This window comes from Chlamydotis macqueenii, chromosome 2, assembly GCF_036417535.1.
Source record: "Chlamydotis macqueenii isolate bChlMac1 chromosome 2, bChlMac1.mat, whole genome shotgun sequence".
Taxonomy (NCBI): Eukaryota; Metazoa; Chordata; class Aves; order Otidiformes; family Otididae; genus Chlamydotis; species Chlamydotis macqueenii.
In genome coordinates this window covers 46,701,362-46,726,838 of record NC_141557.1, presented here as the reverse complement: position 1 = coordinate 46,726,838, position 25,477 = coordinate 46,701,362, and the positions used below count along the sequence as shown (strand labels likewise).

Here is a 25,477-nt window from a genome sequence, read left to right as displayed (position 1 = left end):
GGCAACCTATTCCAGTGTTCTACAACCCTCATTGTAAAAATGTTTTTCCTAATATCCAATCTAAATCTACCCCCCTCTATTTTAAAACCATTACCCCTTTTCCTATCACAACAGGTCCTACTGAACAGCCTCTCCCCATCTTTCTTGTAGGCCCCCTTGAGGTACTGGAAGACTGCTACCAGGTCTCCCCAGAGCCTCCTCTTTTGCAGGCTGAACAGCCCCAACTCTCTCAGCCTGTCCTCATAGGAGAGGTGCTCCAGCCCTTTTATCATCTTCGTGGCCCTCCTCTGGACCTTCTCCAACTGGTCCATGTCCTTCTTGTGCTGGGGGCTCCAGAACTGGACACAGTACTCCAGGTGGGGTCTCACCAGGGCAGAGTAGAGGGGGAGAATCACCTCCCTCGACCTGCTGGCCACGGTCCTCTTGATGCAGCCCAGGATGCAGTTGGCCTTCTGGGCCGCAAGGGCGCATTGTTGGCTCATGTTGAGCTTCTCATCCACCAGCACTCCCAAGTCCTTCTCCTCAGGGCTGCTCTCGATCCATTCCCCGCCCAGCCTGTATTTGTGCCTGGGATTGCCACGACCCAGGTGCAGGACCTTGCACTTGGCCTGGTTGAACTTCATGAGGTTGGCACAGGCCCACCTCCCCAGCCTGTCCAGGTCCCTCTGGATGGCATCCCTCCCTTCCAGCATGTTGACGGCACCACACAACTTGGTGTCATCGGCGAACTTGCTGAGGGTGCACTCTATCCCACTGTCCATGTCACCGACAAAGATGTTGAACAGAGCCGGGCCCAACACGGACCCCTGAGGGACACTACTCGTGACCGGTCTCCACATGGACATTGAGCAGTTAAGATGATTCATGTTTGTTTCCCGAGACAGTAAGAATCATTTAACTGTGGTTTGACGGTATTTGGTGTCATGCAAAAGCCAAGAGCAGTCCTTGGTAATGCCAGAAAGGGAAATCAGACTGAGGAATCTTAAGAATTTTTTAGCTGAATTGAAATCTAAGTGCCTGGCAGATGCCTGTGGGTTTCCCAAAAGCAAGGTATGTGGGAAATGTCCAAGCTGCAGCTGTCCTTACAATGGTCTACCAAATAAAGAGGAGCACTTGCAGTTTAAGTGTTATATATTAGTATTCATCTTAGGACACTAAAAAAAAAAAAAAAAAAGACTATTATCCACAATAGAAAAATAGATTAAGAAGTACTTTATGAACAGTTGAAGAACATCAGGTAGTATACTGTCTCATTAAGCAGGCGGCAGCACTGCTGGCTCATTTATTAATGACCAACTGCTGAACTTGAGTCACCGCTACAGCACAGGGTTGTTTGTTAGCTGTCACAGCCAATACTAGCAAAGCTGAGCTGCCTGCAGTTTATTCCTGTAGAAAATATTCTTCAGTTTGCAAGCAAAAAATGCTCACCCAACTTGAAAGATATTTGATTCCTGCAGATCAGCCAGTTATAAAGAGATTTTCTTTTTAAACATTCCTTTCAGGCATAACTAAGGAATTAACAGCTGAAGTGGAAAAAAAAGATGATGTCTATTTGAGCAGTATAATGAACTTCTGAAAAACAAAGCCTAGTAAAAGCAGTATTAGAATTTACACTTCAGGGAAAGAAGTGAAGTTTTAGAAACATTAGATACAATCATGAATGGTTCAGATGTCCTCTCCATCTTCAAAATATTGTATCTATCTCAAGAAAAAGGGAATCGCTACTGTGTAATGCTCTAGGTCTTCTTTGGCCAACGCATCATCTTTGACAGACGATGTATTTTTTCTGAAGACCTCCATACAAGACCTTTACCTTAGCCATTGTGCAACACAAACCAGTGACAGCATCGCACTGAGCTGGCATCTCACAAAACTGGCAATCTGCAAAGTCAGCATTTCAGTTTTGCAGTGCACAGTGCTCTAAGATTTGCCTTATTCATTTGAGAAGATAACAAGATTTGTAACCACACTTGCCTACAGCCAACTTATTTCATTGAGACCTATCCATATTCTATATTCTGAAATTAAAAATGTACTTTCTTGTTGAAATGGTTTCCAAGCAGATAACAAAGACGTATCACAGAGACAATGTTCTAGCTATGTCAACAGCCAAAGATTTATGAGAAAAGAGAAAACCAGCAGAAACCATGAGATCCTCTGCCTTTCTTCATCCTTTACCTGCTATTTTAGAAGTAGTAATTGATCTCATTAAAATGAGTTTCATCATAAAGAAAAACACAATATTCACCCAGACAAGTATACCTATTGTTATCAACATAATTGCTCTGAGCAAACAGATGCTCAAAGCTCTTTGGCACATCTCTATTAAGAACTTAACATTTTAGTGCTGTACAAGGAACAAAATAATACCTTTCATTAATTTAACTGACACCGTATGGGGAGTATATCACCCCATAAAGCCCTGCTATCGTGCTACAGCCCTGCTACCACGCTACAGACACAGGACTTTATCCCAAACCAATCTTGCTTAACCAGTGGGGGAAAAAGGACAACAGAAGACTTTATAGACTGCAAGTGTATGGCAGAACTGACTGTGTTTGACTGCAGCATCACTGCTTGAGCAATTTTAACAGTTTTGCCCGTTTCTGAAACAATGAGGAAAAATGATCCATTTCAGTTCAAGCAGCTCCTGAGACAAGCACTGGTAAATGCCAGTTTCTGTAACACATACACACACACCCCCCCCCACACCCACCCACCCACCCACCCCAGCCTTTTCCCAGCCCTGCCACTGGTACACTTTTTTACAGCTGTTTGATGTGGTGTGGCTTTGGGCATGAATCCATAATCCACATGTTCTCATTTCTAGCAAGATTCTTTACTGATCTGCCACTCCTTTCTCGAGATAATTTAAAAAAGAGCTACATAAAACATTCATATACAAAAACACAGCTCCTTAAAGATTAAGTATTTGAAAACACAATGGTTTTATTTGGAGTAAAATAGAACACAGGAATAGATGAACAAGGAAAACGCACTATTAAGAGGCTTCCAGATAAATGCAAGGCAGAAGATTACAAGCAAAAGACCTGAGAGAAGTAAGCTGTTTTCTCTGTGAGGTTACAATAAGAAAGGAGATGAAAACATCTAGAATAACTTATTTCCCAAGAAAGTTGCTCCATTAGCAACTTCCCTGTGTTTTTTCAGATTATCACCTTAACTTTAAGAATACTGGCAAAATCAGAATCTGTATTCTGATGTTCAAATCTGATTCGAATAATTTCAAGTGAAAAAGTGTAAGTCCAATTAGTGGCTTTATTTGAAAGGGTGCAGCACTTTCGCTATAAAGCATATTTACTTCACTATCTAATGCACACCCTCTATCAAAATGTTACTGACCACATTTTGCTGAGGTATGAGATGCCTTGTGTGAAATAACATTACAGAATCAGCATGGTTTTTTGTTCTTTCTACTTTTTACTTCTACTGATGCAATTTTCACATTTAATGCCAATTCATGGCTACATTAACTATACAAAACTAACAGCTGGAGTTTCCACCTCAAAGACATCAAAAAACTCTAATGCTTATTTTTTGTCTTTTTTTTTTTCTTTTCTTAACAAAAATAAACTCCTTTGTTTGTAGAGAATGGTCTCAGTTCTTCAATAAGCTCCTGTTTGCTATTTCTTAAGGAATGTCGATGATTAACAATTAAAAACATGACTACAGAAACTAATACCTATAAATTGTAGGCTTATAAGGAAGTAAGATAGGAGTTTCATCATCTTATTAGTATTAATAAAAAGTTATTTTAAGCACTAAAAGCAAAATAAAATTTACCATTCAGAACAAAAACTATTGAAAAATAATACCAGTCTACATTTTCTTTCTGTGGCAGTTTTTGATAGATCAGATGTTCTTGGTGTTTTAGTCCTCTGGCTCATATCTGAGGATTTAAAAAAAACAAACAAACAAACAAACAAAACCAACTAAACCAATCATTAAAACAGAGTAGAAAATACCCAAGAGACATTTTTTTTTCTAAAGAAAATATGAAAATTAAGTAATAAATTACTCCCACTAGTGACACATTCCTGTCAAGGCTCACTGTACGACTTAGGGCACAGACAAACGTATACACTCTTTAGACTACTTTCTCCTTTTAAAACTGTCGTTTACCAAGTAGTAGAATGAGGGAATGACCAAGAACCTATCCACAAATCCCAAAATACAGGTAGAAGTTTAAATAGAAATTTTAAGTTCCACCTCTGTCCTCCTACAGCATAGGTCTAAGGCATTCATGCTGCCCAAGCTCACCTGACATTTGCAGATTTATAGTCTTCTACGCAATACGATGGCCAGGGTGCATCTTTCTTTACTCAATTCAGATCTAACCCTGTTTATGTACTGTGGACTTCTCATTCCCATAAACAAGTGTGGAAGAAATAAGACAATGCCAAAGCATCTGGTATATCTCCCATCTGTATCTCTGTGAGTAGCACCTGGGGGCTTATCTACCACACCCATGAATATTTTGTATCCTCTCCATACTAGGTTCTTTCATTACTTGCTACACAGCAGCAGCTGTTCCACACGTCAGTCCTATTCATCCAGCATCCATTAAAAGTACTGGCTTGTCAAAAGCCAGGGAACAGTCTACTAGAAATTCTTTTCAAGGGAAAACTTATAGCCTGTTTTAGAGACAGCTTCACATTTATAAAAATAAAATAGGAACAGAAAATGGACCCAGAACAAAGATCCTGTTTGGACAGAGAGAACAGCACCACTTACTTGGAAAGCTTTTTACGTAGATCCTTTATCTGTTCATTCTTCCTAGTGAGAATCTCTTTCATGTTGCGATAGGCAGCTGTTTGCTGAAATTTCTTCTCTAATTCCTACATAATAGTATCAACATATTACTTACATGTTATGAAAATCAGGCTAATATGCTTTTTAAAAAAGACAGAATCATAGAATCATAGAATGGTTTGGGTTGGGACCTTCAAAGGTCATCTAGTCCAACTCCCCTACAAGGAGCAGGGACATCTCCAACTAGATGAGGTTACTCAGAGCCTTATACAACCCCGACTTGAATGTTTCCAGGGATAGGGAAATAAAGCAAGATGACTTGCTTTTCCTTCTCAAGTTTTAGAATAGTAGTTTCTCTTAACTTACTCAACTTTAGATTAAGTCAGCTACTAGATTCAAATGATATTACTTGGAAAGACAGAGAAACACAAACTATTATCTAAAGAAATCAGGCTAAAAGTCTTCTGAAGATGGGGAATACACTTTCATTTAAAAATTTCTACGTAGACAAATGGGCAATTTTAAAGTATTCATCTAGTTATAATCATGTGGTTGTGTTTTTGCTGTTTTACATATAACATGTTTTCCCACTAAAATAACAAAAATACACTGGCACAAGTAAACTCTGCATCCTGTAGCATATGCTTGTTAAATTACTAATCAGTTAAAATGTGAATAAAGATCTCACCTTTGCATTACAATAAAACGCTAACCTTTTCAGCTGTGGATAGCTGATCCTGAACCTTAAGCAAGTCATGTTTTGTTGTCACCAAGTCCTCTTCCAAGAATTTTTGGGTTGCAGTAGAGTCATTCAAAGTCTTCTCAAACTGACTTTTCAAAGCTGCCACTTTATTCTCCCATTCAGTGATATCCTGGTTTGCATTAGCCTTCAAAAGAAGAAAGATTTGAAATATGTCAAATGCAAGAGTAGAAATACTTAAAATGTCAAGTGCAAAATTCCACATAAAGTGGGTACATCTTAATTTTTAATAATTATGTTCATGTTATTCCTGTAAAGTCTAAATTAGAAGGGCTTTAACAAAAAAAACAAAAAAAAACCACAAAAAAAACCACAAAAAAAAAAACCCAAACAGTTAAAGCACTAACTAATTTATCACTTAAAAAAGTGTTAATAAATGCATTTTAAAGATGTCCGAAACGTCTTCTCTGCCAAGCTGCAATTTCAAGTCCTTGTACTTCACTTCTTTAGGAACTACATGAAGCCACAGCACGAAGTATAGCACAATAAGTTATTTAGAATAGAGTAAACTACAGTTTAAGGTCTCAATGTCTACGCTATATGTATTTTTAAAGCAGGTAAAATATCTTAGGCATTTTAAAAGCCATTAGTGTAACACAGGTAGGAAAGGAGGAAAGTGTTAAGACTCATATTATCAAGCAGGTACCGATATTGCACTGTTCTCACATACATTACAAAAAGAGCATCTACAGTTGCTTGTGAAGCAACTTTCCTGTTCCCCTGTGAGAAGAAACAACCCAAACTCTTCTGGCCATCAGTTCTGAGTCACAAAACATTATATATTAATATAACTGCTCTATGTGTTGCCATTTAAAAAAAACAAACAAAAACCTCTCAGGTTTAAAAGCTCAAGTTCAAACTCTCAAATGTCTAATGACTCAAGATAAGGCTGAATGAGCAGCATCTTAAAAAGAATAAAAATAGAAAACTAAGAAAGCTCTATTTCTTTTTCTATGTGGAAGGTAAGATTTGAGCATAGGAAACCACTTGATAATAGTTCCTATGCAGAAGAAAAGCTTATTTGGAATTTTGAGACGCAGTCCAAGGCTGAACTGCTGAAAAGTACTACATTGTATAATGTTTCAGATCAAAATAGATGGTGATCATTTTTCTAAATTGTGACATAAGTCAGTTATGTAAAAATTCTAAATCCTCATGTTAAACTGAACCAACAGAGCAGTTACTCCCAAAGAGAGGTTCACACTTGCTGTGTGAAACCATATTAAACTATTTAAAAAAAAATTCCAATGAAAAAGGTAGAAATCTGCTGAGCTAAGAGTTTGTCCTTAAGAACCATTATGGTTTGGCAGTCATTTGTTTGTCCAAAGAGTTTGAAAACTATTGTTTTAATGAGTAACTGGGTTCATATGATTTTATTGACACTCATCCTATTAAAATACGGAGTGAAACCAGAAAAAATTTAGCACTTTCTCCAAACAACTAATACTTTAATTGATTAAATAAAGTAGTCCATTTCAGCGCTACAGCTACTAGCTAATTTCAAATAGAAAATGTAAGAGCTGGAGAAGAAAGTGGCAGATTATAGAAAGCAAATTAGGACATGAAAGCTGAAGATATTCAGCAGCCCTGACATTGAGGCCAATTCATGTTTAACTAGAAAAGTAGAATGAGATTTGCTTCCAACCTTTTAAAACTACAAACGCTATTATCCAGGATTTAATAAACCCCTTTAATATTTTAAAGCGTTAATAATTTAATACTTAACAAAACAGATAAAGAAAATATTTTCATGACTTATAAATCAAATTCCCTATTAAATAATATTATTGAATATAGATTTTGAAAGTTACTAGCCAAAATTATAACATATTAAGAAAGTCAAGTACATACCATAAACCAGTTAGAAAGCAAAAAAAAAAAAAAAAAAATCAGGATTAAAATATGAAAATTAAAGTGGATATGTTTTATGATATTGAACTTCTAAATCTGTACATACTGCAGGAGTTTTTAAAAGTCAGTTTCTCAAAATAATGAAATTAAAATGTTCTAATTTTGTTAACAGTTTGAACTGAAATGTTTTCAATTAAGAAGCAATCATACATGAACAAACTTTAGAAAATTGTAATTATTGACAAAATAAAGGTACGAAATTAAAATAATACTAAGGTAACCTGAACAGATTTATCTTTGTCAACTTGCATGATTTCTAGCTTCTACTGTTCTTTTTCCTGCAGCAGCAACTCGCCATGTTTGAATACTCACTTGCAAAAAAAGATTAAGAACTTCAAGTAGCAAAAATAAACAGTGAACCATTTTTGACACTACGCTGATATGGGTAGAACAACGTAAAGTTAAATATTTGTCATCTGACCCATGATCATAGACACTTGTAGCAAAACCTCAATTGGTGTTTAAGAATACAGGACACTGGATACTTATACATAAGTATTTAAGTTTTTAAAGTCTGAATTGAAAAGCGGCCAGTCTGGCTTGTCCATGTCAATACCAAGCATGACAAATACTTGAAAGAATTAGTTTTTTATTGTTGTTTTAAAAATAAGTCAGATATCATTCTTTCATTAGTAAACAGGAAGAAACAAATATAAATAAATTTGTATATGTTAATAAAAATATTACCCCTGACAATATGAACTGTGGAATATTACTTCCTGATAATAATTGATCACGGTCTATGTGACACAAAACATGTATCATAAAATCACGACCTTTCTGGATTATCTGCTGACTGACAGACTGGTAGGAACACTACGATGTTAGGAGGAACATGACAATACTAACTTGAACTTTTGTATTCGCCAGAAAAGAAACACACCATACAGACCAACTTTTTAGATGTACAGGCAACAGTTGTGTTAAATGGGGAGGTTTAGGGGGGAAATCTTAACTATATCTACCTTTTGATCTCTTTGGATCATCTGTAAATCCTTCAGTGACTTCTCTAGCTTGGACTTTTCATCTAGTGCAGCTGTAGCCTGTGATACATTGAAAATGTAAAACCTCAGAAACATATTTAATCGAAAACATGAGAATAATAACCATGGGATTATTATTTAGATATTTTTAAATATGTAATCAGCATTAAGTATCCAAGGGAATTTACCTGTGTTTCTATGGTCTTGAGTCTGGTCTTCAATTTTTCATTTTCTTCTTGGAGACAAGCAACTGTCTTTGAGTTAATGAACAAGAAAAAGGCTGTGAACACTCTTGTGTTATTTGGAATTTTCCAAATATTTCAAGTAAGAAAATATGTTTCACAGCTTAGGAAAGCAAACAAGCTTCTAAATGCTTACGAAAATGGCCTTCATAAGAAATCAGTAATCCCGTTATTTATTGTGTTTTCTGCCTCAGTCAGCAAGAAATTTAAGTCTCCAATTCTATTGTCATGTATAGGACTGTTCACTTAAATTTGGCACACGCTTTACGGAACTGAGGTTAGTGAGCTCAGCATCTTGCTAGTATCAAGATTCATGATAAAGAGAACTGCATGTTCAGAGATGCAAGTCTCATTGCTGCTCATGAATTGTATTCTCAATCAACAGACAAGTAAGAATTTATTCATAGTCCCTCTTTAAAAGAGACAAATACCAGGTTACTGCATATCATGTTCATGTGTCACAGGAAATAACCATGCTTTATCAGTCAGAGTAAAGTCACCATATAAACTTTGAATTATTTTTGAGGAAAAAAAAAAAAAAAGACAACAGATGCATGTTGTGAAATAGATTTTAAAATTATTTTTAAATGAGAACTACATTGATCTATAAGTAAAATAATTACAAGTCTGAATTCTTGAATCCTTTATCTTAATGGGTAACAACAATTTGATTCAGACACTGTACTTGACAGGTCATTTTGGTAATGCAAGCTAGAAGACAGAACACACAACTCCTCACTAAATTTCCTGACTGCCCATGACTTACAAGTGCATTGTAAGAAGTTTGGCATTCTGAAAAAGTTCAGTTGAACTAAACAAGTTAAATACCTAATAAAAACTATTGATAACGTCAAATACTGGAATGTGTTCTGAAATTCTGAAAGTCTCTAGCAAATGGGAAATCAGGCGTTTTCAAAACTAGTAAATTCCAAATTCTTTAAGTGCCTATTTCTTTAAGAGGAATTTAACTAACTAACAAAATAAAAAAAGACTGAAAGATAATAGGATTGACTTTGAGTGATACAGAAGATGTACAGTAACATCATAGTTTCAGCCAGCTACGCATTTTAATTTATTTCCTCATTGGAAAGCCAGCCAACTGCATGGAACAAACTGAATACTGGTTTGTACTTATTTATCTCATCAAATGGAAAAATAAATAATTACAAGTGCCAAAATGTTTTTGCAAAAGGAAGGTTAATATTGCAATACATGTTAAAGACCAGAACCACACAATAAATTTAAGATGCTTTACAATATCTGTTAATTTATTAGCACTTTACATTCTGAGGTATATTACCTTGATGTCTATATAGGGACAGACACTTTATACAAATATTACTGTACAGCTATCCAGTTCAGTTGAATAAGCAGCCTCAAAACTAACCACAACTGCACAAACAGACAAGTTCTTACCTTGTTTAGCAGCTCTGACCCACCTTCATTTAATGGAGCCAGTTTTGGTTTAACAAAATCTCCACTGGCCTAAAGAAATAATAAAGGTTAAAAAATTTAATTATACATATTTCTAGGAGGAAGAAAAGTGTTCCATTAACCTGTAAAATAACTATTGACAGTTAATTCAGTTTTCTTTTGTAAAACAAACGAACAACCTTTTATTTCAAGTTCAAGTTTTTTTACTGGTATGTTGGCTCCTAAGTTATATACTTCATTTTCAGCTAAAGTTAAACAAAAACACTGCACAGAGACATAAAAAGATTGTAAACTTGAGTTTACAAAAGACTACTGATGCTGCAGCAACTACAAGAGAAAAGAGCAAGGAAAATAGAAAAAAATATTTGAGTGATTGTAGGAATAAAAAAATATTTACACAGCTCAAAATAATTTTCTTATTTTAAATATTCAAATAGAATATATAGTAACTAAATATACATTTAGGCTACACACCAAATAAGGTGCAATCATAATCATACAGGATAAGCTAGGATCACGTTTGTTTTGTGCCGTCTCCTCAGCTCTTGACTCCATGTTGGGACAAAGCCTTGGGACAAGCCAGTGTCCCAGTCTCCAGGGTGAACAGAACCCAGGAGCAGATGCTCCCAACACATCCCTGATCTGGCTGACTTTGGGATGAGGATTATAAGGCATGCCCCAGGTGTGCAGAATCCTCAATCTGGAAACACCCAAGGCAATTCAGTGTGAGCTTTGGTGCTGACCTGTGAAATGCTACTTTTTGGAGACTTTGAAGGATTGTTTTGAAAAAGGGTGGGAGTTTGGTTTTTTTTTTTTTTCTCTCTTAAGCACAAAGATTTTGTAGTAAGTATGTTAAACACCTATCATGACTCCATATGACATTTGATTATGTTTTGATTAAAATAAAACTCTACCTTCTTGTTCGAAGATGTAAATTCTGACTTTTCAAACTCAGCAACCTGTTCCAACAATTCTCTTAAAAAGAAAAATAAAGGAAGGCATTTATTTTCTGAAAGAGCTATGCTGTGAAATACATTTTAACACTGATGCTATGCTCTTTATTGTATGCAAGATTCTTGTTAGACGAAGAGAATGAAATCCTACGCAAATACAATAAACGCAACAGACAATGTCATGCAATGGTATGGTATATGCATTAAAACTGTAAGATTTAGCATCCTTGATTAAAATATAATCTACTCAGACAACAAAGTTTTTTAAAGCAAATCCTATTACCTGCTTGTAACCAATTAATTCAAGTAAGAATATTACCAATAAAAACATCTTCCTGACAGATTTGAAATTACTGTGTATCTCGCTACTTTATAGACAGAGGACTTGAAACTAACCTATCGTTCATACTACAGTAAAGGAACAGCTCTCTGTGATTAGGAAAAGAATGCAAGTAGTCAACACTTTGCAGTTTTCTCATCATTGAAAGGCATTCTGTATAGTCCAATATATGTTACCGATTCTCCAATTCAGAGACGTCCGTCTGTAGCTTAAGGTACCACTTCTCAGCTTGCGAAAAGAGCTGCCGCAGAAGTAAAACATTGGTGTAAGTTGTATTTATGAGCTCTGACTCCACTTCACTGTGTACAACAGTCTGCAGTCCATCCAGCATGTCTGCCACCTCATCAACTGTGAAGGTCTCCTCAACAAGTCTAAACAGAGAAGTTAAGATGAGGTACACAGGTAAAGGTAACAATTTTGCAATGTTAGGAGACCTCGCTACACAGGTATCATTCCTATATAATGCTCTCTCTTTCTGAAAACATCCACTGTCAGTAGTTATTAGATGACCATGCCACTACTTGGTTATTGTGTTTAAATTTTCTCTTGGAAACATTACAATCACAAATATTACTTCTGCTACAGTATTGCATCAAATTTAGACATCAGAAGCAAGATATAAAGCAATCTCATGCTGTCAATATCTATGTTAAGGCCTAAGAATTTTAACAACTTAGTTTTAAAAGGATTTGGCTTGTAACATTTGGAAAATCATTGCATCTTTCTTCCTCACTAAGAACATACAAATGTAAATGGAAAAAAGTTGCCCCATAAAGCATTTATACCCGCAACTGTTGCTAGCATATTTTGCTCAGAACCCCAGCCCCCACAGTACCTGCTGTCCTTAAGGTCTTGAAAACAAGAATCCACTGTTTTGAGACACAGGCCACGCTTGAAACGAGCAAAGCGCATGTAGTTGATCACTTCATTCTGGTGATGCTCATTAAGGCCTAGCTCTGCCTGCAGGCAAGGATATAAGCATAAAGATAAATATACACCGAAATAAGTACAAAGGAGCAGAAGTATTGCAAAGACTTGCCTCGTGACTAGTTCTGTGCTTGCCTTCATAGCGTTATCTTGTTAACCAGTATGTTAAAAACCAACCATATTTTCATATGCATAATCCCTACATACCTCAGGTAAGGAAGGAAGTCCTCAAGTGACCAGCACACTCAGAAAAGACATACAAAATCAGAGGCAGAGACAATCAGAACCAGAAGGACTGTAGGGGAGAAGAAGCTCTTGGCTAAATTTGTCTTTGTACTACACGTACACATATGTAACGTAGCTGAATGGTGTATCTTTTATAGATTTAGTAACAAAAATACACAGGAAAGTACGTTCTATTTCTTTGTTTATATTTTAAACCTTGAGACTTCACATATAATCTTAAGAAATAATCTGAATTTGTTTCTCAGCTGCCTATTGACCAGAAACAAGTATTCCCAGGGCAAATTAAGAAGGAAGCATCTTTAGGCCTGGCTAGCTAGCCCTTCTATGTATGTCTCTATTTCAAAAGAAGGAGTATTGGCATGACCAATTGCATTAGAATAAATCTTGTTCCTGCAGGTAGCACAAGTCACAAGAAGGCACAACAGTGCACGACTGGGAGTTTATAATCACAGCCCCTGGACAGCTGCTGCAACCAAAGGTGAAGTTCACTTTGTTTACTGCAATGTACCGAGTTAGTATTGCTGGTGTTGGAAACAGCAATGTAGCAATTCAGACCGAACAGCCAATCTGATCACCCTGTCCTTATTAACCCAACTGCACAGGGCAGCTCCAGTAAAGACGCAACACTGCGATACTGAGATGAACAATACTGAAAATGTAAGCATGGATCTCAACTGCCTGGAAATCAAAGGCAGTCCAGGAAACAGCAACAGCAGTTAAAAAATCCAAGCTGTCACAACGTGGTCAGACATCCGATGTCTCCCACAAAGTCGCACGTCTTGCAAATGAGAGATCATATGAAAAACTCAATTAATGTTCTCTTTGCTGTTGGTGGGTTTTCTTTAGGTGAAAAGCTTCTATTCCCGATAGATAGAAAGTAAGACACATGCCGACACCAGTGCTGACAGCTCCCAATGCAGAGAGCAGCTACAAAAGGACACTAAGCTAATAGATACATAAATACAGAAGCGCAGGGCAAAGCCATTCATGATCTCCAAGCGCAGTTAAGCAACCGGGGGACCGGATCCTGCAAAAGCTTCCACAGGCTCCAGCAAGGGCGGCACGGATGCCCAGGGCGGTGGGCGGCGGCCGCAGCCCCCTCAGGACGATGGGCCGGGCCGCCTCTCCCCGGAACGACGCGATCGGGCCGGCGGGCACGCAGAGCCTTCTCACGGCTGCGGTGAGGAGCAAGGCTGGCCGGCCGGCCGGCCGGCGACACCACCCTCCGCCCCGAAGAACGGCAGGCCGGAGGCGGCTCCGCTACCCACCATGGCGGCCCCTCCGCCGGCGCTGGGACGACGGCTGGGCTCGGGAGCTGACGACGAGCTGGTGGTTGCCATGGAGAACGAAGCCTCGCGAGCGCCCTCGCTGCGCTCCCATTGGCGGTGGCTCGCTCACGTGACCCGCGCCGCCCGCCCCCGGGCGTTGCGCAGCCGCGTCCCCTCCGCTTTTCCTCGCTCGGCGGCGGCCGTTTCCCGGGGCAACCAACGTCTGCGCATGGGCACTGACCGCAGCGCCGTGGCGCCCGGCTCAGCTGCGCGCCAGCTCGGAGCGGAGCGGAGCGGAGCGGAGGTTTGGTTGCTCTTCTAAAGGAACCAGCAACCAGCATGGTTGCTCTTCTAAAGGAGAGTCTGCTCGTCAGAGAAAGGCCTTTAGGGTGCTGGCCCCATGGCTGTCCCTGTGCCCAGCAGGCCCTTGTGGAAAAGACTTCCTAGAGAGCCTGTACAAAAAGTGCAGAAAAAGCAGAGCCCCGTCACACGCTCCTTTTTTTTTTTTTTTGCCTCAGTCTTTAATACTAATGATAGACTTTGGGCTGGCTGCACCTCTGAGTTGGGAGACCAGGACTGTGGGAACAGTGACTTGCCATTTCTGGACAGGGAAAATGTAAGGGCCCAGCTGTATCAGTTGAATGCGCGTAAGTCCACGGGATCGTGGTGGGATTCGTCAGAAGGAGGTAGTGGATGTTATGGCAGGACCCTTCTCAGTTGTCCATTACACCAATTTACAAGCAGGGCACAAGGAAATGGAATGGAATGGAGCTGACTGGACTGGGCTGGTCTAGACTGGAGTAGAACAGATCAGTTGGCAGGGATGAAAAATGATCATCTGTTTCAACTGGGTGCTGCTGAAATGCATTTCAAGGACAGTGCAATCATCAGGCACAGTTACATGGGTTCACAACAGGAAAGCACTGTCTGACTAATCTGATATCCTTCTACAGTACGGTCACCCGCCTCGTGGGTGAAGGGATGATGGGTGGATGGGACTTTTCTGGATTTTAGTAAGGCTTTTGACACTGCCCCTCACAGCATCCTTCCGGACAAGTTGTCCAGCTGTGAGATGAACAGGTGCACACTGCGCTGGGTGAAGAACTGCCTTTTTGATATTAGGAAGCATTGCTTTACCAAAAGGGTGGACAACCACTGGAACAGGCTCACTAGAGAGGTGGTTGATGCCCTATGCCTGTCATTGCTTTAAAAAGAGTCCTTCGGACAATGGCCTTCATAATTGGATTTAACTTTTTATCAGCCGTGGAGTGATCAGGCAGTTGGACTAGATGATCATTGTAGGTCCCTACCACCTAAAACTGTGCTATGCTAGGCTGTGCTATTCTGTGCTATGCTATGCTATCCTAAATAAATGTATCTCTCTCTTCACTTCCCTTGCTCAGGATACTTCGGAGAGCAATGAGATCGCCCCTCAGCCTCCTCTCCAAACTAGACAAACCTGAAGTCCTCAGTTGCTCCTCAGAGGACATTCCTTCCAGCCCTTTCACCAGCTTTGTTGCCCTCTGGACTCATCTGAGTACCTTAACATCCTTCTGAAATTGTGCAGCCCAGACTTAACACAGTACTCAAGCTGAGGCTGCACCAACGCTGAATACAGTGGGATAATCACCTCTTTTCACCCGCTGGTTGTGCTGTGTTTGATGCACCTCAGGATGTGGTTTGCCCTCTTGGCTGCCACAGCACACTGCTGACTCATATTGAGCCTGCTGTTGACCAGCACCCCAGACCCCTTTCTGCAATACCAGTCCTCTCCCACTTTATACTTGTGCCCGTTGTTACTCCATCCCAGGTGCAGAATCCAGCATTTAGACTTGAATAGTTTCATGCTATTAATGATTGTCCAGTTCTGCAATCTATCTAGATCCCTCTGCAAGGCATCCTGTCCCTCAAGATAGTCGTCAGCACCTCCCAGTTTGGTATCATCAACAAACTTGCTAACGGTGCATTCAACTCATGCATCCAGGTCATTGATAAAAATATTGAACAGAGCCGGCTCTAGGATTGAGCCCTGAGGAACTTGTCTCCAGCCAGATGTAGCCCCGTTCATTGCAACTTTCTGAGCCCTTCCCTTCCGCCGGTTCTTCACCCAGCATGCTGCACATCTGCTCATCTCACTGTTGGACAACTTGTCCAGAAGGATGCTGTGAGGGGACAATATCAAAAGCTTTACTCAAATCCAGAAAAAGTACATCCGCTGCTTTACCTTCATCCAGTAGGCAGGTGAAATGCCAAAACTTTTAAACTTCCTGAAATGTCAAAACATCTAAGAGGGAAATATATTAAAAAATTCTGAGATAAGAAACCACATTAGTATATTTGTGATACACTTTCTCCTCAATCCTCCTGACTTCTATTTAACATAGTGAGGCAGGGAGATAATACACAAGTTTTCTTTTAATATGATCCCTAAGGATTTCAAAGTAAGAACAGATTTTTTTTACAGATACAGTTAAATTAGAGAACATTTGACAAACGACCCGTCTGTGATCCTTTAAAGTGACTCAGCGGAGTTGCTGGACCCTACTGGCTACCCACGTGAAATCAATTTCAGCTGTCGCAAGTGCAATTTACGATAACCACAACATCCACCTCTTCTGCGAGAGCACTGATCATACTGTGCGTGCTGACATCATTCACTGACTGAAACCCACTTGTCCTCCTTACTAGGAATTAGGTTTGGCCCTGTAAAAAGTTTCAATAAATAAAGTTATTAAAACATAGGTTTAACTAGGATGGTCTGACGCAGTTTAAAATGGTGAAGCCTAAATACATTCTGAGCAAAATACATTTTGAAAAACTCATGGCTAAACACTTCTTTGAGACTTTGAGAAAATGAGAATGCATCACACCTGAAAAACCTCATTCTAGCCCCAAAAGTACGCCTAATCCATCTAAACAAAGAGTTTGGTAATTCACAGATTTCAGCATCGTTAAAAAGGTCAAATAAGCGTTTCTCAAAATACCAAGTCAGAGAGCGAGCGAGATGAGGCTTTGCGACCAAGGCAAAGCCCCGCTCCCTGCAGCAGCATTTAACCTCCTGTTGGCCAGAGGGACCTGGTGTGACAGCAGAGATGGAGTCAGACTTGTGTTGTTGCAGGTGGCTTCTGGCTGCAGGCACCTTGTTTTCTGGAGACCCAGCGTGTCGTGCGTGGGATCGGATTCACAGGAGCATTGCCTGCACTTCCACCTGCAACTGGGTCAGTTGGGGGGAAGTTATGAGGACATAATGTACCCTCAAAAAAAAAAAACCAAACCACACAGGTCTTACACAAATCAAAATTTGTGTTTGAACTCACAAACACTTTTGATCATTGTAATGACTCTTCACACCCGCTTGAAAAGAGAATAAGAATGCCCTTTTTTTTTTCCCTCGGTATGGAAAGCCCCAGGAAACCCCGTGCGTAGTCTACATAAGCAAGTAACCCGGCTGAAATTGCATTATTGGTGGAATAAGAAATGCTGAAAAGAACTACAGAACTGTGCTTTTGATTTGCTTCATGTTTGTGAGTGTCTGGAATGGGAATGATATTGCCCAGGGTCATCTTTTCTTCGCTTGCAGATATAGCCTCCTTGCAGAGGGGCTGGACCAGACGACCTTTAAAGGTCCCTTCCAACCCAAACTATTCTGTGATTCTACAGGAGACTACTCAATGGAGAGCAGCTCTTGCTTGTCAGGAGTAGCGCAGGTGCTTTGTCTTGCCTCTGTTTGGGGAAACAAGGAACAGCTGAGGTGACTTGTCACATTCAGTTTTACGCCCCTAGGACTCGCCTCAATTGTTTTGATCTCTAGAAAGTTCCTAGAGAACACGACTTTCTTGCGTATGAGAGGCACTGATCTCACAGAGTGCAAATATCCTCCTCATTGCAGCCATGGCCTCTCCGGTATAACAGCCTGCTCGGAGAGAAGCAGGTTAATGTCCTCCTTTTACCTGGGGTGGGGAAAATAGGTTATTAGAAGACAGACTTAGCGCAAGCACAGTGCAGTTTTCACTGTGAAAAAAAGGAAACTTCTCAGTCAGCCTCAGCAGAGGGTGTAACCCCAAGTTTTGTTCTATTTCTGTGAAATCTTTCCAGCACCTGATCAGCGCATCAAGATGAGTATGTCTCTGCCATTAGTTCATGCACTAAATGAGAAGCTTGAAAAATCATCCCCAAGGTGTGCTTAACCACCCTGAAGTTAAAAAGAAGACATATAAGAAATACTGGTGGTTTTCATTTTCCCACGTACTTTAAATAACAAAAAAAAAAAAAAGTGTTACACTTGCAAGTGGTCTTGGTGAGCATGAAAGTGATATATTTGAAAGAAAAACAGAGATGCTTAGTTTTGTAATGATACGAGCTGGAAGGAAATCAAAACTTATCTCAAGATGCACGCTGCTATCGCAAAAACTGAGCGCACCGTCTCCGCTTTGGTTTTAAATGAATTAACTGTGGATGGCTCTGAGCAGGGATACAAATAGGGAACTGGTTTGGCAGAAATTGGGCAAGAGGATTTGTGAGGTTCACCCTTTTCTCCTGTTTCTGTTCCCACTGCTGGGGACAAAAATGCTGTTGTTGTCAGCAACGCTCACTCAATAAATGGCACATGGCAGAAAAATAATAAACAGGATGAGCAACCACCCATCTTCTGGTCTGGAGATTTAGCTGCCCGGGGACTTTTAGGACAGTGGAACTGGCTGTGTGAAGTGGGTATGTTAGGTTGTACTTATTACTTTCGTTCTAGAGAGAATTAAGCTAAGTCTAATTAAAGCCACTTAAATCCAGAACGTGAGGGCTCAGATTTATGGAGAGACCAAAGGATGTGAAGACCCTTTGCATCAGAGGCTTTGCCCACTGGCATGCCTTTCCCGTCCTGGGGTCCTTCCCCTTGGAAGGGGATGCCACACTGCTGACACTGGAGCGTGGTGCCAAGCGACAGCTGAGCCCAACCCAAAAACCTAGCTCAAATCGCTGTTTTCTCTATAATTGGAACAGAGCCTGAACTGCGATTTGGAAATGTTCTTGAAGCCTGTGTCGTACAAGCATCGGTCACAGCTGAGCACCATCCAGCATTTAAGCAAAACTCCATGGTGCTCAGGCTTCCTGCAGAGAGGGGAATTTAAATCATCGCGATTTGCATGCCAGCTTGCCAGGAAGAAGACGTAAGATGTGCGAGTTAATATATTTATTAACCACTTCTCACGGCCTTCCTCTTCAAAATCTTTCTTGACAGACCCTTCTGGATGGTTGTCACATAAGAAGTGCCACCAGCAGGGACTTCATGTCACTGCCTGCTGTCCTGCCCTGGGTCTCCTTGGTTTCTGTGGCAGGAATAGCCTGGCCTTTCTGCTTGAAGGTGGCATCCTTTCATTTTGCTCCATTTTGCTCTTGTTTGCTGAGCACATGGACCTCGTGATCCCGGCCCCACTTGCTTGCAGCCTTGGTGGGCAGCTGTGGGGAGCTATGCCCGCGGGCCAGCTTGGAGCGGGCAGGGCTAGACCTGGCTCCTCACTTCTGTTCCAGCCTCCCCAGAGGGACCTAGCTCTTGTTAGGGGATTTTTTTTTTCCCTGGTGAGTTTTTTCCAGCAGGACAAAGGCCACGCTGGGAGCAGCCTTCGGTTTGCCCTGCGCTAGATGATGAATATGAGCAGAAAAACGGTATGAGATGTCTTTTGTTTACTATCAAAAGAGCTTACCAGGAAAAAAAAAAACAAAGAAAAAAAATATGAGATTGCCATCTGTGTTTGAGCCACCTAAACCATACAAACCACAGAGAAAACAGCCTGTGACAGGTCTTATTAGGCTGGGGTCCCGGGAGCGCACACACCCAGCTCAGCCTACAAAAAGCCCAAAGCTTAATTGTGGGTGCGAAGAGCAAACACCGCTTGCGGCAGGGTGACGGTTGAGTGCTACGTCCAGGCTGACCGCCCTGCAGCAACCATCTGGTAAGTCACCTCCTCTGCTGTTCACATCTGTCTTTCCCACTTGCAGACTCCGTGGAAAGGAAACCAAATTACAAATTGCCCCCTTTTTTTAAAAAAAAAAAGGCAATTTTCTCATTTGCTATTCAACTCACCCAGTTACAATGATCTTTTTGGTTGCAATTTAAGGTAAGTCTGACAGTTAAAAGAAAGTAACATAAAAAAATCCCCCTGGGGATGCACAGGTCTGCTCCTTCAGCAGATGCTGCAATGACATTTTGGAAACAGGTACTGGGGAGAAATCAGTAGCTCGCTGACTGCCTGCTGCTGGCCACAGTCACCTCTGGGTTGCGCGTGGTAGGTCTCAGCCTCAATAGCCGAATTTTGCGCTGTTGTGACAGGGATGAGGCTCTGCTGGTTCGAGATTTCGGCTGGCTGAGGAGTTTCTGAAGCGAGGAGTTGCAGCAGGTGGAGTGCGGCAGGTTTGACATTGCTGCGTAGCTGGGCAGGATGAGTCATGCGCTTAGTGCAGCCATTCCTGAAACCGTGTTTTCCCCCTCCAAATAAGCAAAAAGGGAGCAAATTAATTTTGAGTAATAAGCAGCTCCTCCTCATCTTGAGGGACGGTCTGTTGCTTGTCAACTTTTAGTGTGCTGTGAAGTTCATCATAGCAAAAAAAATCAGGTGCTGGCTAGAACATCCGAAAGCTTTTTGTATCTAACCCCACATTGTTGTGGTCATAAATATAACCCGTACCAAGCGCTGCAGCAAGGACAAAGCAAAACCCCAGCACGAAGCCGCTGCTGTGGGTAGCACCCTGCCTCCGCTGCACTGTGGATGATGCTTTGCTCCTCAGACAGTGGGAATCCAGCTCAGCTTTCGGCTCTCCCCCGTTCACCCTGATGTGCATGAGCCTACAGATGGGGACAGGGATGGGGACAAGGAAAACCCCTTTTGAGGCTGCCACCGCCAGAGACTTTGCCGTATTGACCCATGGCTGGGAGAGGAGCGTTTTGTGCTTGTTTCTGCAGACCTATACAACACATATGCATAGTTATGACTAGTCTTAATTTCGGCATCTTAGTATTTATGTGTGGTGTACCTGATTTATAGGTATTGTACAGGTGGTTCCTTTCAGTCTATTCACACATTTTTACTGGCGTAAATTCTGCACCAAGCTGTAGAACTAGTATGCTTTGGCCATTTACTTTCCTTGGTTGTCTGCTTTGAAAAGAAGTCAAATAAAAATGTATTTTGAATTTTGTGCATCAGAAACTCAACTAGTATGCACAAGGTACAGGTGGTGTCATTAAAAGCCAGGTAATAAATTTATACCTCTACTTGAAACTCCAGAGATTAGTGTAATTCTGCATGTAGTTCTGTATCTCAATAGAAAATTTAAGAGCACGTACTTGTGACTATTTTTATTTCTTCAATCTATTTTTAAGTAAATACTCTGTGTCTAGACTAATGTTCTTTTTTTTTGCAAAGATCTCATGCTGCCAACCTCGCTTCTAAATAATCCATATTTATTGAAGTTGCTTCATAAAGATAAAAATGGAATGACTAGCCCCTAGTTGCTGCTTTCAGAATACAATAATTTATAAATGGATGGAAAGAACCGCATTCGATTTTTTGGACCAAATTCCAAAACCCTGCAAATATTTGCTGCATGGTTTCTCTTCGGCACCGAGAGCAGGCAAAGGGATAAAGGCAGCTGGGGCCAGAGGGTGCCACAAACAGAGAGGCACGGCTCCAAACACATTCGCCATCCTTAAAAGTAGCTGCTTACAGTAAACTGGCTTTGCTGACGAACTCACTAACTCCGCTAACCCCAGCGCAGGCTGGGGAGATGATCTGCGTGCTGCATCAGTTCATGCCCTGAACGATACCAGGGGACATGCTTTCAGTCAGGTGCGGTGAAAGGTTTGGTTCTGTGAGGCGACCCCTCGGTTGCGTGACCTGCTTCTGAAGGCACCGATGTCTGGAGGAAAGGTCTGTGTTAATTGAAGGTCCGCAGTAGCGCCGATGGGACCCATCTTGCGTTGTCCTGGGCTTCACCCCCAGGCAGTAGTGCAGGGAGGCTGATGCAGAACATGCCGAACACTTAAGAGCGCGTGACTGACGTCGAGCCGCCAGGCTAAGCTACCTTTTGTGATGGTAGACTGACTTGAAAAGCAATCCGCAGCAGGAAAAAACAATATTTTCTTGTTTCCTGGGGCATAGTAACCTGCTTTGCAGGCCAACAGCGATGAGCATCATGCTTAAACTCACTGGTAAGGAGGTGATGTTGCAGGCAGAGATTATCTGTTGCTGCGGAGGATGCAAATATTTTAACACTGCAAACTGCTGCTAAAGGCAGGTGCTCTTCCTTGTTAGTTGCCAGACAATTTAAGAGTCACATTTTGTTCATTCTCACAGGTCCTTTGGAAGATATGGTGCATTCAGATGACTTTCTTTTTTAATGTGCACACTGGGGACTCTACATCTTATTAAAAATGAGATCGCAGTGACTCTAGTATGTCAAAGGACTCAATCAGCACAGTGCTATAGAGAAGCTGAAGACCTAATGCAGGCTAAATGTAAATTTGTAAAATGGAAACAGCTAAATAATTTAAATAAACAACATCCATTTCTGTGTGATTTGTTCATCTCTTGGCCAGACTCATTTCAAAGGGTTGAGGTTTTTATTAAAAGAAGAGGAAGAAGAAAGAAAAGAGCCACAGTTCTACTTCAAAGCTGTTTCAAATCAGTTGCTTTCCCCTCATTTTTCCTCTCCAGATTACTGAGCCTCCTTCAAGACTGAGAAAAGATCTGTCTGAAGATGGCAGTTGCAAACATAGTGAGTATACAGCCACATTGCTGTGTAATCTCTATTTTTCTTTCCTCCCTCTTTGCCTCTATCAGTTTTCTGCCTCTGTCTCACCAACGGTGTCACCCCACCGTAACAGTTCTACAAAGCCTTCTCCCCCACCTCCCCACCTCTTTCGAAGTTGGGGGTTTTGCATTTCGTTATCTATTTGAAGCTGCCAAACCAACGGTGTTTTGAATGATCTGACAAATATAATGTTCTCACCACCTACCATTTTAATAACTGGAGTTATTTGGAGGCTGTGAACTGATCTTTTGAAAAGGGTTTGTTACTCAATGTGTTCTTTTTTATAAGTCTTTGCTGTCCCACACACTTCTTCTGGGTGTGGACACATTTCAAGCAGGCTGAAATCTGCTGTGTTTCACCCATTAAAATTGAATATATAGGGGATCTTCAACTGCATCTGGCAGAAAGGAGCAAATTTATGCTTTACTGAGCCACCTCTCAACACTAATTTACCTGATGTCCCATTACAGGTCACCCACCCTGCCAAGACCAGCCTGGATTACTACAGGAATGACAGCGCAGGGCTCTCTCTGTATGGAAACACAGTAAATGACACAGACTTCATGTGTGACAAGAAGCAGGTCAGGCAGTTTGCTCAAGCCTTCCTGCCAGTGTTTTTCTGGCTCATCTTCTCTGTGGGCACGGTGGGAAACACCTTGGTCGTGCTCGTCTATTGCAAATACCGCTTCAGAAGGAGCATGATGGATCGGTACCTGCTGCACCTGGCCATTGCAGACCTGCTTCTCCTCTTCACCCTCCCCTTCTGGGCCAAGGCCGCCTCTGATGGCTGGATCTTCAAGAACTTCATGTGCAAAGCCGTCAACAGCATGTATAAGATCAACTTCTACAGCTGCAGCTTGTTTCTAACCTGCATCAGTTTCGACAGGTACATCACCATTGTCCAGGCGACGAAAGCTAAAACTTCTAAGCAAAGGCGGCTCCTGCGCAGCAAACTCATGTGCTTGGCTGTCTGGCTGACGTCCGTAAGCCTGTGCATCCCAGAAATCATGTACAGTCAAAGCATGCAGGTGGGTGACATAACAGTTTGCAAAATTACATACCCACCAAATGTCAGCATGATCTTCAGAGTTACTGTCCTGGCCTTGAAAATCACAATCGGATTCTTCCTCCCTCTCGTTGTCATGGTTATTTGTTACACCCTTATCATCAACACCCTCCTGCAAGCCAAAAGATCCCAAAAGCAGAAATCACTGAAGATCATCACCATGATCATCACCGCTTTCCTCCTTTCTCAGTTCCCGTACAACATTGTTTTGCTGGTCAAAGCCATCAACACCTACACCAGGGCGGAATACAGCTGCCAGGCTGCCAACCGGCTGGACATCGGCCTGCAGGTCACCCAGAGCATCGCCTTCCTCCACAGTTGCCTCAACCCCTTCCTCTACGTCTTTGCTGGGGAGCGGTTCCGAATGGCACTGAGCAGGATGATGCAGAGCGGCAGCGGCTGCTGCTGGAGTGGGGGCCAAGACCAGTGCTCCTCCGTCTGCGACAGCCAGGAGCACAGCTCCAACTGGTCCTTTGCCATGCTGGGCAAGCGGCGGGTGAGAAGCTCCCTGACCCTCAGCACCCATTTGACCTCCTCTATTACACCCCCTCCTTGCCAAGTCCTCTTTTAAGTTAGTCTCCCCCCTCTCTCTCCTCTGAAAAAGCACCGTACTTTTTGGAAACCACCTGTGTACCCCAAAGACTCTCTCAGAGGAGCAGGGAAGGTTGGGGCCTCCTCACACGCCTCCTCCTCACTGAGCGGGACCCAACCTGGGCTTGCTGGCTGAAAGGAAGGGAAACCTTCGGCACAGAGCAGCAAAATGGAGCCGTACTTGTAAGCAGAACTGATAGAGGACAAAAGCTATCTTTGTGACAGCTGTAAATACCCAGCCCATCTGTGACCAGACCACAACCTGAAATAACAAGCCTCACATGGAGGCGATAAGCACAGCTACAGCAGCGGCCGAGGCGGGTGAAGCGGAATGAACCGCTGCCTCCTCCATAGGAAGCAGCACGAGTGGCTTCAGCCCTCATTTGCTGTCCAGGTCTCCTACGGCAGTGACCGAACTAGGGAGCTCAACTTGAATCTACACCGGATCCCCTCCACTGCAAGGAGAACAACCTTCAGCTCCACCAGGTTCACAGCAGCAGGCAAACGCTGCTCTCTGTGCCTGTGCCGACGCAGGGCTGTTTTGCTGCACGGGTGGCTTGTGTTGCAAACGAAAGCTGATCTTTCATGTTCATAAAGCGGTCATTTCAGAATTAGATTGATCTTTCTCCTATATTTTAGCTGTGTGATGCAAGGTGAAATTTGGTGTGATTTATTTGCTACAACTCCTGTTTTGCTACTGGCATTTTGTGTGGTCCCTGCATGGACACTTTGCACCTCGCAATAAAAATCAAAAGGCATCAGAGACACTGAGTTGTCTGTCTTGGAGATATTTGCCATACTGTGTTGCGTAGCTGTTGTAAACCAGCACGCAAAAACCAAACCCATGGTCCAACCCAGACCTCCAGTTATGTGCTGCTATCTTCGCTAACGGTGAGAAAATATATTTAGCCTGCGGCCAGTAAGACAGAAAGTAATTAAGTGTCAAACCTAACGTTAATTAAATTTGGATTGAGGCTTCAGGTTGGTGGAGGCAGTGGTTCCCGAAAGTGGTGTGCTGTAATGCTGCCTGCAAATTCTGTAGGGCTTTTAACGAGCTGGTGTTGGTGCTGTAATGGTGCCCGAGGCTGCAGGGCACACATGGCCATTTCCCCTCGCTCCTCCCCTCCCGGGGACACGGTATCCACCTGTCCTGCCAAACTGCAGCCTGCACCTCCCCGTCTTCAATC

The 25,477-nt window shown here is 41.8% G+C and overlaps 2 protein-coding genes across 3 annotated transcripts; one reads left to right on the top strand and one right to left on the bottom strand.

Moving 5' to 3' along the window:
• Window positions 1-2,929: 2,929 nt before the first annotated feature.
• On the bottom strand, window positions 2,930-13,912 carry LZTFL1 (leucine zipper transcription factor like 1). Of its 2 annotated transcripts, none has more exons than XM_086741617.1 (10): window positions 13,835-13,912; window positions 12,229-12,353; window positions 11,570-11,764; window positions 11,015-11,075; window positions 10,083-10,151; window positions 8,613-8,678; window positions 8,407-8,484; window positions 5,484-5,657; window positions 4,753-4,856; window positions 2,930-3,907 (listed from the first exon to the last, which is right to left on the bottom strand). In XM_086741617.1, the coding sequence occupies exons 1-10, from the start codon at window positions 13,904-13,906 to the stop codon at window positions 3,889-3,891; spliced, it is 963 nt and encodes a 320-aa protein (XP_086597743.1). In that variant the 5' UTR covers window positions 13,907-13,912; the 3' UTR covers window positions 2,930-3,888. The 2 variants fall into 2 exon arrangements, with proteins under 2 accessions (XP_086597743.1, XP_086597744.1); XM_086741618.1 differs by having other exon boundaries at window positions 5,484-5,642.
• Window positions 13,913-22,579: 8,667 nt separating this feature from the next.
• Window positions 22,580-24,270, top strand: CCR9 (C-C motif chemokine receptor 9). The gene is made up of 2 exons (XM_010121999.2): window positions 22,580-22,597; window positions 23,104-24,270. The coding sequence occupies exons 1-2, from the start codon at window positions 22,580-22,582 to the stop codon at window positions 24,268-24,270; spliced, it is 1,185 nt and encodes a 394-aa protein (XP_010120301.2).
• The last annotated feature ends 1,207 nt before the right edge of the window (window positions 24,271-25,477 follow it).

What these genes read in the sequence shown, in the direction of transcription:
- LZTFL1 (XM_086741617.1), bottom strand. Translation starts at nt 13,906, where the DNA reads ATGGCAACCACCAGCTCGTCGTCAGCTCCCGAGCCCAGCCGTCGTCCC. An exon ending in CAAGACCTTAAGGACAGCAG is followed by an intron (nt 11,765 to 12,228) that starts GTACTGTGGGGG and finishes TTCTCTGTTTAG; the next exon opens with ACTTGTTGAGGAGACCTTCA. An exon ending in AGCTATCCACAGCTGAAAAG is followed by an intron (nt 4,857 to 5,483) that starts GTTAGCGTTTTA and finishes ACTATTATGTAG; the next exon opens with GAATTAGAGAAGAAATTTCA.